Source organism: Macaca mulatta, chromosome 11 (assembly GCF_049350105.2).
Source record: "Macaca mulatta isolate MMU2019108-1 chromosome 11, T2T-MMU8v2.0, whole genome shotgun sequence".
Classification (NCBI taxonomy): Eukaryota; Metazoa; Chordata; class Mammalia; order Primates; family Cercopithecidae; genus Macaca; species Macaca mulatta.
Window position 1 is genome coordinate 36827169 of NC_133416.1, and position 15509 is coordinate 36842677.

At 34.9% G+C, this 15509-nt stretch overlaps 1 protein-coding gene across 4 annotated transcripts in view; it reads right to left on the reverse strand.

Annotated features, from left to right (window-relative positions):
- Positions 1 to 15509, reverse strand: part of CPNE8 (copine 8) — a 239321-nt gene that overhangs the window by 160625 nt on the left and 63187 nt on the right. For all 4 annotated transcript variants that reach the window (XM_077953184.1, XM_077953185.1, XM_077953182.1 and 1 more), the window contains exons 4-5: positions 13338 to 13441; positions 4724 to 4763 (exon numbers count right to left, since the gene is read on the reverse strand). Coding sequence is in view for 2 of the 4 variants with exons in the window: in XM_077953182.1 (XP_077809308.1) it covers positions 4724 to 4763; positions 13338 to 13441 (144 nt within the window). In the remaining 2 variants the exon portion in view is untranslated. The remainder of the gene's footprint in view (positions 1 to 4723; positions 4764 to 13337; positions 13442 to 15509) is intronic.

Below are 15509 nucleotides of genomic sequence, written 5' to 3' on the forward strand. Positions count from 1 at the left end.
CAAGGCCACTGTACTGTTCTTCCTTTTGCCTGGGATGCTGTTCTCCTAGATTTTCAATCATTCCCTCCTCCTCCTCAGTAAATATACACCCAAGGTGATAAATGGCATAGAACCATGCTGGTTGGTTCAGGGAAACCTCAGCTTCTAACTACTGGTGCTTCCCCAGTCACTCTCTCCCAGTATCAATATATTATTAGTTAAAGTACTATAAAGAAAGTAAAGTATCTTAATCATTTATTGCATTCATGTTCATTGAGTAAATCTGCTCGCCTCACCTCTTCAATTCCAAAATGTAAGCTACTTTAGGAGAGAGGCCTTGTTTGTTTTATTCATTGCTATATTCCCCATCATGACAAGTGCCTGTCCTATATTTATTGCCTGTCTGCCTACATGAATATATATGAATACTTTAGAATTCAGTTCATCTCTATATAGGTTAAATTAGCTTTATATTCTAATGAAAGAATCTTGCCCCACTTAAAAATCTGTTTCTATGAGAAAATCCATTTCATAGTCCAAACAACATTCAAATAAAATTTTTCAAGTTGATCTGTATGTGAAAGTTTATATTTATAATATTTAGAAAGTGTGTTAAAAAATATACATCTTCACTGAAGGCTAGTGTCTAGTGGCCAAAATAATCCAGTGAGCCATGAATATATCTGAAACAAAAATTTTAGTGGTGCCTTCTGCAACCAACCAAGTGGATAAATGTATTTTGGATTGCCTTGTGGGTTATACAGAGTACAGTTTCTATGTATACAGAGTACAGTTTCTATGTACTCTGGTCCAACATGCAATCCAGAATCCTATACATACCAATTATGGGCCTGTCATTAATCCTTTCATTAATGATTTGGCTCATGCAGTTTAATTAAGCAAATGAAAGTATGCAATGTAGTTCTGCTAATGGTATTAAGATTAGTAGGTTCACTAGCACCTTAGAGAACAAACTCGGAATTCAAAATGCCATGTTTTATTCACAGGGCCTAACACTATAGGGAAAAATATCTTAGTAAAGCTATTTCCTCAGAGAATCATAAACAGAATAAATCTTCTAAAGAAAGATGTCCCTAGATTGCATAAGTCTTTGCCTGGTGCACAATGATTTTCACTAAAACATGTTTCCATCACAAATAGAATCAATTAAAGTAATTATGATCCTTTATGTCTTACATCATATTTATTTGCAATGTTAGAAATCTAAGGTGTAGCTCTATATTCTATCTCCATTTTCCCTAACAGTACCAAAAAATAGGAATTTGACCCAAGAGTCTTAAGTACCGAACACCAAATAAAGTCATCCTGAAAGAAAATTCTTTCAAAATTATCAGAAATGAGAATGAAAAAAAAATTATTATTACTAATTCAAGGGGTCTCTCTTGCTACAAAATCCCTTTTGTAAAAAAAATAAATAAGTGCCTTTATGCCACATGCAACCTGGGCACTTAGCAGTCTTCCCTAAAAGGTTCCAGTTTATATTTATTTCACTGTGCAAAATTGGCAGGTAGACAACAACAGTCTTAACGAATCATATCCTCAGGGAATAAACCTATCTTGTTCATTGATTCTGTCTGATCTTCAAAAATCCTTATGAATTCCTTTTGGGTTGAAAGAGTTATATGCCCCTTTACCTAAAATCATACTTGAATGCTTTCAATTAAGGAACGGCTTTTGCTGTTAATTTCTAACAGAAATTCTAGATAGTCATCTCTAATAGTTCTTATAACATTCCAAAAACACATTTTTCTTCTCTTTCGACATGCTTCAGCCACTTATAAGCTCAGGCACTTATTAACTAATCCATATAGTCGACTAAATATATTTTTTAAATATAACACAGATACAAATATAAAGGATAGCTTAAAATGTGAAATAATATAAACCATGGGACCTACAGGAGACAATGCAATACCTCGGTGGAAAAGTAATGAGAATCTGAACTAAGGCAATAACAGCAAGAAGGGAAAGAAGAAGACAGAAAGAGAAGCATTTTTTTTGTTAGAAGGAACAGGACTTGGTGACTCAGTAAATGTCAAATGTGAGACAGAAAGTGGTTAACTCTGCATCCAAGTTTTCTAACTGAGTAAACTGTGTTGATGAATTATTCTTAAGATAAATCACAGAAGCAGAAGCACATGATCTGGAAGGAAAAAAATCATAAATTTTAGATCTACTTGAGTTTTAGGCTTCTGTGAAGTATGTACTAGGAAATACTTAACAAGCTATTGAAACTTGCATTTGCTAAGGTATCCAGAGGGATAAACACTTGAGGGTCATCAGGTATGGTAGGGACACGGCTGAGCTTTCCCCAAAAGAGTTTATACAGTGAGATGAGATAAAAATTGAAAATAAAGCTATGAGAAAAAATAATATTAAGGAATAAGAGGAGGAAATAAAGCTTCAAGTGACAGATAATGGGTAAACAGGGAGGCTGGAGAAGCAGCAAGGGAGTTTCTGTGGAAGTTAGAAACGAACGTTTCAAGAATGGAGTAGTCAATTCTATTTGGAAAAAAGAGAGAGAGAGATTAAGAGGTAACGAGTGAAGAGAAGATACTCAATCTTGATCTAACCTATGTCAGGGTAGTTTAAGCAGAAGTGAAAATCTGATGAGGAGATAGTAAAAGAGGTATCATGAGGATAAAGCAGTGTCAAGATAAAATTTCTTACGATGAGAAGATAAAATTTTCTTATGAAAATAAAAGTATTCCTACAAAAGAGAAAGATTTGAAATGAAATATACATTTATGGTTTCTAGGAGGAATATCTCTTATATAATGAAATTTAGTCACTAGTGACTATTAAAGGGAAAAGAATTAGCCATGTTTGAGGTACCTTCCTATCCCATACACTTCTCTCTGCCCTGTACACAAGGCAACTACACTAATAGGAAACACATGTTCCCAACTTCACTCAAAATATCCAACCCAGTGGAAATGTCCTTACCTGCCAGTTAGTATGCCCTTTAAAGAGTAGTTTGAACTAAGAAACACAGAAACTATATTCAGGGAGACTGGTACTTGGAAGTCTATGTCCAGTTAGAAGTAGTGAGGTCATTTCCCTAAACAGAGAAACCTGGTCTTCAGAGAGAAGCAGAAGCTCAGAGAAAAGACATGGTAAAAAGAATATGTGGCCTGAGAGAGAGAAAGAGAAATGGAGAGGATAGCTATCTCACTCACAACTCACCACCCTGTTTCCAATGCCAGCTTCCATAAAGTCAAGTTACACTTCACATTTATGACATGCTCACAATCCCTTTAATCAACCACCTATGAGTGAGAAGTGAATACATTTCTTTCCTTATAACTCAACAACTATAAAATGCAGTTTCTTTTCTGATTCTTTTTAGGACATTTGGAAAACTTCCAATATAAAGTTATGTAAATAAATTGTAAATGTCTAGTCACAATGCTATAAACCTTAATCATGAGCAGGAAGGTGGCATGGCAACCACAACAAACTTTACTTATGGAGAGCAATAAGCTTGTTGCAGCATTTTTTTTCAACCTGTAAAGAGGTAAATCACTTAGACAGACTGTTCCTGAATACTTCTTCACATGATTCTGCTGTATGCTTCATAACACAAATAAATCTCATACTTCCTTCAGTGAAGGGGGCAGTAGTAAATGTGATTTTTGCCACCGTACATATCCAGGTTCCCAGATTTTCCAAATCTGTTTCCTAGCTTGTAATTCCCCTTTCTGTCTCATCTCTTTTCTGAATCATTACACTCCCCTTCTCCAAATTTCATGGGAAATCGCATGTCTATCTATTCTAGTTTGACAGCCTACAACAGTGGAAAAGTAAAAAAAATCTTACCCTCCTACATTTCTGGGCACTGTTAGTCCAGCTAGCCTCCTAACCCTGACACAGCTGCTAATTCTACATCTGTGTACCCAGATTTCACCTGGCACCTCAGTTATCCCCTTTCAGAATGCTGTTTTCACCCTCATTCAGCCCTTCCTACTGGGGGTGGCCTAATTCCAACTTCACAGGTCAATAAACAAGTTGATGGATTAGCACAATACTTTGCTGGAGTATCTCATTCTCTTTCCTCCCTTCCCATCTGCACCTCTTTTTCTGTCTAGCTCTGATGCCCAACTACTCCTGGACCTAGAAATCTCCCCAGGTAACAAGTGTTGCCTGGCAACTAGAGCTCTTGAGAAAAGAGGAATAGATCAAAGGAGGGACCCCAAAAAGAAAACAACACTGTAAGTGGCTTGAGGACAGAGATTATGTCTATCTTGCCCATATTATGCCCTCTGAAACTAGTACAGTGCCTGGCATATACAGGTATTCAGGAAATATTGGTAAATAAACTACAAAAAAAAAAAAACACAGAATAACAAACCACTGTACCTACACTCAACTACTTCCCATTCTCTCAGAAGTTAAACCTTCCAAAAAGACACAGGCTCATTGTTTCATCTTGCTTAACTTGATCCAACTTCAGACATCACTGGGAACTGCAATCATCATTTATTTAAAAAATAAAAATTAAAAATTAAAAAGAAGATTAGTCAGTTTTACTTACTAAAGGTCACTTTTTAAAATTAGCTCCTCCAAAATGTTTTTCTGGGGTTCTTTTAAAATGTTACTTATTTTCTATGATGATCATGTTACATGAATAACTTAATAGGTGTATAACTTTAATATTAATAAGTCAGCATAAGTACTAATCATTATATTATAATGTTAAAAAAACATAAAAATATGAACTTACATGTTTGGATAAGTTGGGGCTCTTTGAATCAACATCATACCTAAAGGATTGAAATACAAAACTCAAGTTATTTCCACAAAATACAGCTAGGAAAAAAAACAGTATTTTCCAGAACACATAAATAATATAAAAATGAAATCCAAAATAATACCAATAGGAAGAAAAACTTAGCAAATTTTAAAGTTTCACACAATCTGTGGCTTACATGCCAACGGTAGAATTCACGATCCTTGGGTTCTTTCATTTCTAAACACCTAACAAGTCTTAATATTTTCTCAATAATCAATTCTGCTTTTTGATAAGTTTAAACTTTCTCTTTTCTGCACTTAAGTTTAAAATTTCTCTTTTCTGTGCGTCAGTAGTATCCTAGTACTTTTCAACTTACCTCAAAATTCCTTAAAAACTGAAAAGCCCTCTTCTCTGGACATCATTTTAAAGGGCGACATGAGGGATGATCCTTGAGGTGATAGAAGTACTCTGTATGTTGCTAGGATAAATGTCAATATCCTATTTGTGATATTGCAAGACGTTGCTACTGGGAGAAGCTAGGTAAAGGATACACAGGTCTCTCTGTATAATTTCTGTATTATTTTTTACAACATCATGTGAATGAATCTGTGTTTATCTCAAAATATTTTTAAAAATCAAATTAATTATTTAACAAACAGATCCTGGTAACAGGCTGTCCTTAGCACACATTTTAATTTTTACTTTCTATCTTAAATGCTATTGTTAAATTGGCTGGAGTAATGAGACATTATTTTTCCCTAATCACAGAACTTAAAGAAAACATACATTTTATGGAAACAGAAACATATTTAAGTAAGACTACCATGTGTTCTAGTTTTGACCAGTTGGTACCAGAAATTAATCAGTTCTTGGAGAGATTCGGCAATAAGATCATTCATTATCACTTTATCCCCTGGCATTAAAGAGTTTGTAGAAGTAGAGAGGACACTGATAGCCAAAATACCTTCAATTTGCCAAATTCTTGTATAGGAAAATATTTGTACTGACTACAGTCTTTCTCCCAAATCATATATTCATTTCAAATTCCTTGTGAATAGCTTCCTACCAAAAATTAACTGCCTTTTTAAAGGTTAATTAAAGTCTCCTCTCTCACATAACAAGAATGTTTTCACAAATAAAGAAAGCATCTCAATCAATAAATGTTCACTGAGTATATGGATGCTAGGCAGAGGGTCCATTCACTGCCTAGCAAAGAATGTTCACCATAAACTAGCTTTAGAATTGCAATGGTTCTAGGTAATAATTATCCAAGGATACTAAGGCTTCGAGGTGAAAGGACATGGTCCTTTCTAATGGACAGATCAGGCAGACAATACCTGAACAATCAGCTCTTTACTCCAAGTGATGGGATGTGAGAGATAACACACAGAGCCACTCTATAGAGATGGAATGTCTTGCCTCACCTTCTCTTTTAAAAAATATTCTGAATCTCATCAACAGATAACTGGTATTAAAGAGGGGAAGGAGATTATTATAGAATACAGCAGACACAGGAGAAAAATACAATGTGTGACTCTTGTTTGGAGCTTTACTTAAATAAACTAATTGTAAGACATTTTTAAGACAATCAGAGAAATTTCCAAATGGCCTGAATGTTAGCTGCCATTAAGTACTTATTTGGGGTAAAGTGGTCTTCTAAAAACAAGCAAACAAACAGGAGGGTCATAAATAAGCACCCTTATGTGTGAGAGCTTTATTTTGAAGTATTGAAAGGTGAAATGATTTGCTTTAAAGTGATTCAGCAGTAAGTATATAATAAATAACCTGGAGGAAGTAAATGAACTAAGACTGGCAATATGTACATGCCACTTTTGAATATGCTTGAAAATGTCCATGATAAAAGTTAAAATATTTAGAGCTTTTTCTGTGTTTATCCAAGTAGCCTCTCCTCCAGAAGTCCTGTGACTTCCTTTCCATAGGGAGAAGCAGAAAGATGAAGGATTAAATGCAGAGAATATGACTTCTTATTATTTTTTAAATAAGGAGGAAGTTAATTCCCTCTCTCTTCCAACAGCACACACTCATTATGACCTGTTTACCTACATAAATGAATTTATTTTCATAATTGTATAATTAAACTTTACAACACCAAACAAAACAAAACAAAAAACAACGCATGATGCAAAAGCCTGCCTCAGAAGAATTACAAATTACTCTCCTTCACATCAAGGCATTCTGAGCACTTTCAACAGCTATAGCCTGGAATTTTAAATCAGCAAATTGCCAACATTCACTGTAGAACTACAGTCGCTAGTAAAAAAATATATATATTTTTATCCAAGAAATGTTTCTTATATGAGAAAATTTTTTTAAGGTAAGATTGAAATTAGCAACTAAAACAATATCAGAGATGAAATATAGCTGTGCTAGCTCCTTCTCAAAAATCAACTCTGGAAACTATCTTCTAAAGAACCGAGTGTGGATTGGGGAGAAATGACATCGAATGTTCAGTTAAGAAGTAAAAGGAAAATGTTTTCATCACAAAAAGCATAAGTATCTTCAAATACAAGCCTCTTTCACTGTATTTTACAAAGCTTTTTAAATACCATTATCTCACAGGTAATTTATATAATACACCTGAATACAATATGTTAGATTATAAAGCATTAGAAATTACCATTTTTCTTTTCATTTTTTTGGAGACAGAGTCTCACTCTGTTGCCCAGGCTGGAGTGCACTGGTGCAATCTCAGCTCACTGCAACCTCCACCTTCCCGGTTCAAGTGATTCTCCTGCCTCAGCCTCCAGAGTCACATAGGTGGGTGACATAGGTGCCCGCCACCACACCTGGCTAATTTTCCTATTTTTAGTAGAGACAGGGTTTCACCATGTTGGCCAGGCTGGTCTCGAACTACTCAAGTAATCCACCCCCTCAGCCTCCCAAAAGTGCTGGGATTACAGGCGTGAGCCACAATGCCTAGCCTAAAATTACCATCTCTCTTTTAACACAATTTTTCTTCTAGCTTTTCTAAATATATGAAGACTTCTCTAGGCCTCACTCTCACAGGTCACAACATAAACACTACATCCTAACTTGCTTACAATGTATACGTGTACCTGTGTATCTGTTTATGAGTTCCATACTTTCTTTAAGGAAGAGATAATATATCATCATGGAAGAAGCTTGGTGGTTTCTCCTAAGAGGATGCATCCACTGTGCCTAAATTTAGTAACAAATTTTGTAAACAACTTCATCCTGCCATTGAAACCTTACTACTATAGTAATGAATTGGCAGTAGCTGATTTGGGTGCACCTCAAGGATTATGTTTTTGATTCGAGAGTAACAGATAATGATGGAAATTTTTCTTGTATTTCTGGAATTGCAACTAAGGCCCAAAGAGAAAAACAAAATATGTGATCATGCTTAGCTCAGAGCTACTGAGTCAATCGCAGGGTCATATACTTTCTCCCCAAAGTTCAGGGGACTAGTCCATCGCCAGGTGAACACACTGTTCATAAGTGAGGACTTTTCCCTCTCTGTTGGGGGGCAGTAGGGAGGTTCTTTCTACTCCCCAAAGCCAAGTAAAGTATGGCTCCAAAATCTGGGATGCCTGCAAGAAGGGGAGTACTGCATCTGGTTCATCAGTAAGCTATGGGGCCCTGCTGCAAGTCCACCCTGGGGCCATCAATGGAAGAGAAACTCACTGGAAAGTTCTAGAAAGTGTTTTCTGAGAGATGAAAAACATAGAATAATGTCCTCTTTGGCCCCTCCTCCATAAGGACAAGACAAGCAGGGTGCTTAAAATGTGTCCCCTGAGGCTGATTCCCATATAAGGTCTGGATTTTTTGGACAGTAGGAGAACCACATCTCAGTCTCCCAACACCGCCTACCTTTTTGCATTCCCACCTCCCTTCTGTCCTGCAAGGAGCTGGGCAACAGCTCCAGTTGAAGGGAGAGGAAGTGAAAAGTCTTAAATTAAGTTTGAGATTAAAGTTTTAAAATAAAAAGTATCTAACAATTAAAAGAGTAACATGGTTTTAAGAAACAAAAGTGACTGAAAAGGTATGAAATTAGACTTTGACATTGTTAAGGGAGCCCTTAACCAGTGGAAAAAAATCACAGTTGACATTGTATTGAGACAACTATACTAGAAGAAATAAAACAACTTATTTTTCCTCAAAGTGTTGAGATCCATCTAAAATATTTTATGGTAACATTATACATTTCATGATTATCACCATTTTATTTATCAAGAAAGAAAATAATTCTCTAGGTAAGTCATATCTAGACTCAGGAATCCCTTTTTAGTGTTCCAGTCTGAATGGAAACACGAATGAGAAGTGTAATTTCTAAATTATCCTATATCTGGCACATACTATGAAGTGATAAGGCTAGCCACACTTCCTGTTCAAATGCATTTTGGTACAGCTGCTCTACCAATAATAAAGTTTTCAACCATGACAACAAAGTGGATTTATGAGGAACCTGTATTATCATCAGTGTGATAATTATAATAAAAATAAATAAATGTCAAAGTTTATTACTTTCTCTGTGATATATACATAACATGACGAGAGAAACCATGTCTCTTGAGAATAAGTACATACTGGATCAAAAAGGCAAGGGAATTTTAGGACTCATAGCCGATAAGGTAATCTTGAAAATATATCTCAGACATAACATAGTAACAATAATAAAAATTAATATCGGTTAACTATTATAGTACTTACAAGAATTTGGGTCAGTGGTAGCAGAAATAATTTGTCTCTCTCTATGTCTTTCTCTTTTTCTCTCACTGTCACTACAATTGTTTAAGCACTGAAATTTTTTTTAAGTTTATAAAAGCCATTTCTCCAGTTTAGATAAAACATGTTCAAAGCTTCTTTTTTAAATTTTTTAGAATTTTACAAAATCAATAGGTATTAAGGAAATCCAAAACAATTCTGAAAACCATTTGCATCTATCTGTTGGTTAATTTACACTAGCGCATCTTTCAGCATGCTGTTCCTTCAACGAACTATGTTACTGCAATAAAAATTGATCAGATAAAATGAGGCCATTTTTGTCAAACCCAACTAAAACAGAATCAGGGCTGAAGGGGCAGCAGAGCCACAGGGAAAATCACTTGGGAGTCACAAACACCTACTCCAAGAACTGTCTCACAAGACCAATCCAAAACCTCAAGGACCTGCTATGATCTTGAGACAAATTTAACCTAGTAATTGCCACCCCTTACCAAACAGAGATCGCTAGCTTCTGTAAAACACAACCAGCATCAATAAACTTTCTTTCAAAATAACCCATGTAATTTTTCTCTTTTCCCAATAAAACTCCAGCCTTTCCTTTTGCTCTCTGAACGCACCAGAAACCATTCTGGTATGCGTGTGTACGTGTCCAATTGCAATTCTAATTATTATATATTATTCCCAAATAAACCCTTTTCTTAGAGATTAATCTCAGTATATATTTACTTAGGATTGATACTGCCAATATGTCAGAATATTTGCAGTAGTTCTCTGGGTGGTAGAGGTTGGGACTACTGGTAATTTGTATTGCTACTTTAATCTTTTTATTTTCCAATTTTCTTATCATGAATATGTTACTTTTACTAGGAATAACACATTGCTAAGTATTTTAAAAATCACCACAGGTATAATATATATACATAACTCATGAACTATTACACTATTTCCACATTTACTTACATAGATATCCTGAAGAAATCACAATAATAATAATGATAATGATAATAATAAGCCTGTTCTTTCAGGTTAAAGGTTATTATGTGAGTATTCTAAAAAATGGAAAATCAAAAGGAATTAAAGTGATAGAGAAGACACTACATGAACTAAGAGGATGGGCTTGTTACTCTTCTTGATGATCTTCTGCAGGTAAACCTTTCTAGCCCTAGTTGTTTGAACTTTTCAGCAATCATATAAAATGGAGATATTCTTTGAATTTCTGAAACTAACCAAATACATACAAAAGGTAAAGTGATACTTATTTAATTCCACTTTGCAATATGCTTTCACATTTCAAACATTACACTGTTTCTGTAAAAATTGCTTCAACTTCAATTAGGAAGTTAAGAAAGTTAAAATATATCTATTTACTTAACACTGATTTATGTTACTGTATAGTTTCCTGTCACTCGGAGGTAAATGTTCCTGGAACAGATGAGTTTTGAGTATCACATAATGAATGAAGAGCAGGACATGGATCTAAAAATCAGAGCTAAATAACTGACAAGGAGTTTAGGGAAGTAACAAAGCTTATAGGATCTCCAATGTTGAAATTAAAATAAAATATAGAGATGAATCTCTAAATTAAATATTTTATTTGGGATGCACAGAATTGCAATTCAGGGCGCATATACACAGACGAGGGTGGTTTTCATGCAGTATGTCCAAAAAACAAAGAGAAGGTTGGGAGTTTTATTAGAAAGAGAAATGCTATATATTGTTTTGAAAGAAAACTCATTGGCACTACAGAAGCTTTTGGGAGCTGGCAAAAGTGGTGATTGGTGAGTGATGGTGTAGGTAAAACCAGTCATAGAGTCATGGCAGGTCATGACTGTTCTTTAGGGTTACAGTGAACGGATTCAGCAATTGGCCTTGTGGAAAATTCAATTCTTGGAACAGGTGCTGTAAGTGCTTTTTTCCCCTGGCCTCTTGACTCCGATTTAGTTGGGTATGACAAGAATGACTCAATTCATATAATCAACTTTCACACGAAGTTGATTTCAAAGATTTAGAACCAGACAGTGGATACTCCGGTCTGCATCCTGTAATCCTAAAATTTGACTCTAAGTAATGTGTCCTCTCAAAACGTAAACTATATATAAATATATATTACAAAAAGATTTGCATCCAAGGAAACTCACTGCAGGATATATGTAGTAGAAAAAATGGAACCAGCCAAATGCCCATCAGAAAGTGTTTGGTTAAATAAATTGCAGTTCTTTTGAACAATGGAAATTATATAACCTTTAAAATGAATGTGGTGTTTGCATATTTTGTGGCATAAAAGGATACCTGCAAAATACAAGGTAAAGGAAAATATATTTATTGCAATTCCTGTATGCATATCTGTATGCTTAAAGAAAAAAAAGATCTGCCAGCATATACACTGAATCATTTGCAGGTTTGGGGGGCAGGGGACGATGCTTTTTTGTATTAGGATAAAAGGAAGCTTTCATTTTAAATGTCTGTATCACTTAAAGTTTGTAATAAATATTGATTACTTTCAACCGTGAAAATAATGCAGATGAATGAAAAAGGAAGAAAAAAGAAAGAAAAAAACAAATAGGGGGAATAAAGAATCATGAAATAGAGCCTGGTTTAAACAGAAAGTTAAGTCTGGGATTAAGGAGGAAAAATTAAGAGTCCCATGCTGGTGTAAAAGAAAATTCTTAAAAAGCACTTGCTACCAAGGCCCAGAATAATGGGAGACTTCAACCACATACTACATGATTGATATCTGTTTCAACCACATACTATATGATTGAAATCTGCTTTTTAGTGGCAACACTGAGTGCAGCCTGTATCATAAACATCATCAGGAAGTTGCCACATTCTATCTCAGTTTCTCTTCTGATAAGCCTCATTTTTACTATTTGGAAAAGAGTTTCTAAAAAATAAAAAACCAAATATGGATGTAATAAATTTTGTTTGATAAATATGACAAATACTTAGTATTCCTGAAGAAAGAAGCTAGTTTAAGATCTTTTTTAAACACAAGCGCTGCCGGTTATTTTACTGTGCGTATTTTAGAGGAAAATGAGAAAGCCTATTAACAGTAAAAAGCTCTCATTTTTTAAATTATGAAGCAAATTATGACTTTTTCAAATAAGATATTGATAGCTTTTGTTATCAAAAGTATTTATAAATTGTAAAAGCATGGTACATCAGGATTTTCAGCTATTTAAAACAAGACATTTATCTTTTTAATGTTCATAAATTTCCTTTAATTATTTTGATATTTTAAGCATATTTTACCCACCTCCCCACAACAGATTTCCTTTTAATCATATCTAAATACTTCAACAATCACTACAGTTCACTTCTGTGGAACAAAAACTCTCTAATAATATAAACAGGCTGACTCTAGGTTCTCTGTGGACAGGAAGTTGGATTTGACAGTAATGTTTTAATATGCCAGATTCAGTATCAAAGTAACAAGAATACTTAACATATTTAAAATGCTGACTCGATTATCCTGGCCCTTGGAAAAATACAAGACTACCAAGGGATGAACGGAAGCCATAGTTAGGCAGGGATCCAGGTGCTATGCTAAGAAGCTGCTGAGACAAAGATCTGAGAGACATCAGCCATAGGAGTAGATGTGATAACTTTGGAGTATACATAGAACTTGTAGGAAATCCACTGAAGCCCAGGGCAGTTGGGAAGAACATCCATATACACCGTCCTGCATGGCTAAACTGCTCACCTATTCATTGAATACGTATTCAGACCTACAAAATGCAAAGCAAGGGGCTTGCTTGGGTCACACTCTGAAAAGAATTAATATGGTTTCCTGCCAATATAATCTAGAACTCAGTGCAACCATAAGACCTTGCCTTACATTAGTAATACTGTCTTTAAAAATCAAATTTTTCTAAATGCAAATTGTAGTAGAACTTACAAGTCAAAACGAAGATTTTCTCTTTCTTCAAAAAAGTAGTCCAGAATAAACTTTCTTACAAAATCAGGATTTAAAGTATTATCAATTACTTCAGTTCTTCCAAACTGTGGAAAGAGAGAATTTAAAATTAAACATTGTATGGCTACTTATTACAAGTACAGTACATAACATCATACAGTTCTTTTAAAAAATAAGCAATAAATATCCAAATAATAAAAAATTTTTTAGACATCAAATCGTCTCTCTTATTTATTCAGGGAAATCAGAAAACAAGCCCTGAGTTCATTCAAAAATCAGCTTCTCCCCAAAATTCATATGACAAACCATAATGCTTCTCCTTCTCCTCTCCCTACTTGAAAGTTAAATCCTCTTTTAATGAAAAGAAGTTATTTCTACCTAAAATTTAAATATATTTCCTAACCTTGTATATGAGAAGGCCAGGCAATACATATTCTTATAATTGAAGAGATCAAAGTATTCATAACCTTCTTCCTCTTTTTATACAAAACAGTCCCATATACAATGCAGTTTATTAGCCATGTTTTGGGGAGAATGCTCTGAAAATCTCCTACACACATATGTCACAACAATCAGTTGTTTCTGATTAATCATGTTTTAATTTTTACCATATCTAGATAGCTAAAATGGAACCTATTCTTTTTGCATCTTTTAAAGCAATATGCTGCACTTTAGCTTAGAAAAACTAAGTCTCTCCATCTTAGGGCAAGTGGAAAACAGGAAAAAATATTACACTTTCTAGTCCTCCCTCCTTTCAATGTGAAAGAAGGCCATTTGGCACTTCTCCCAAAGATAGAGCACAAATATAAAATTTACATCTCTTTTCCATCCTTGGCTTACATTCTTCCCTCCCAACTCCCATGGAATTCTAATGAGAGAATTTTAACTTTAGTTCTGAGCAACATTAGGCAATGAAGCATGCTGTCTTATCACGAACCAACTTTTATTAAAGTTCAATGAAATATTATCTTTTTAATAGGAAAACAGAAGAACTGTGTTAATCCATTAAAATGTGAAGCTTTCTTAAATTGTAATAATAAAACCATAGTACAAAATATTGATGACATAGGATTTACTAAGGCTACTTCCAACGGATCACCCCCAAAAAGAACAAATTTTCAGAGGTCTATGCCATTGGACAATGTTTTATATCACAGAACAATATCATACAGACAAATTATAACCCAAGTCACTAATTCAACATTTCAATAATATCAAGAATTTACTTTAAACAATAATATCAATTACAGCCACCAGTTATTGAGTGTTTACTTTGTTCCAAGCACTTTTCATACGTTACTTTAAATATTTACTATAATTCTGCATGATAGAACTAGCCCATTTTAGAGATAAGAAAAGTAAGGCAGAGTTTCAACCTAAGTCACTTTGGCTATAAAATCTGCATTCTTTCTAGGACTCTCCTCTATTTAAGCGTAAAACATAGGCCCTGGAGAAGATCCAACAATGAGCCTATCCATTTTAATTTTCTAATTTGAAGGGAGTCGGAGTAAGAGAATATACCCAAATAACCAGGGGCTGGCAGTGCTCGTGTACTTCAAGACAACTGTGCAGAGGTCAGTAAGTTCAAGTATAAACAAGAGGGACCCTCCACCCTCCCACTCTTCCTACTGCTGGGAGGAAAGATGGGTTCCAGACCAGAGCAGAGAGCACCGAAGTTGCAAATGCACAACACTCTCAAAGAGAAACTCAGCCAGTACCCATATTCCCAAGTATTTGGATTTTTAACCCAAACTCCCACTCAGAGAGAATTTTTTAAAATGAAGTGAAATTTCCCACAGTAAGCCCCATTGAGGTGCAGCCAGCAACTCCCCAGAGCCTATTAGCCCTTAAAACACACACAAGCCTATTATTCATAGAATGCTGCTCCTCAGCAATAGGAGTGACTAAGTATACTCTGCTATCTCTAGTGAAGATTAATTTGTAGCCATTAAAATCCTGGTTTTAGCAAATAATCTATAAATTATGACTACATCCATAACAATATGTCTTCTAACACACAGTCCTGAAATTGTTTTTGATGATATTACCAGTAACCTTCATATTGCCAAATTCAGTGGTCACTTCTGGCCCTCATCTTGCCAGACCTCTCCACAGTATGTGGCACAGCTGTCCACTCATTCTTTTTAGAAGCCG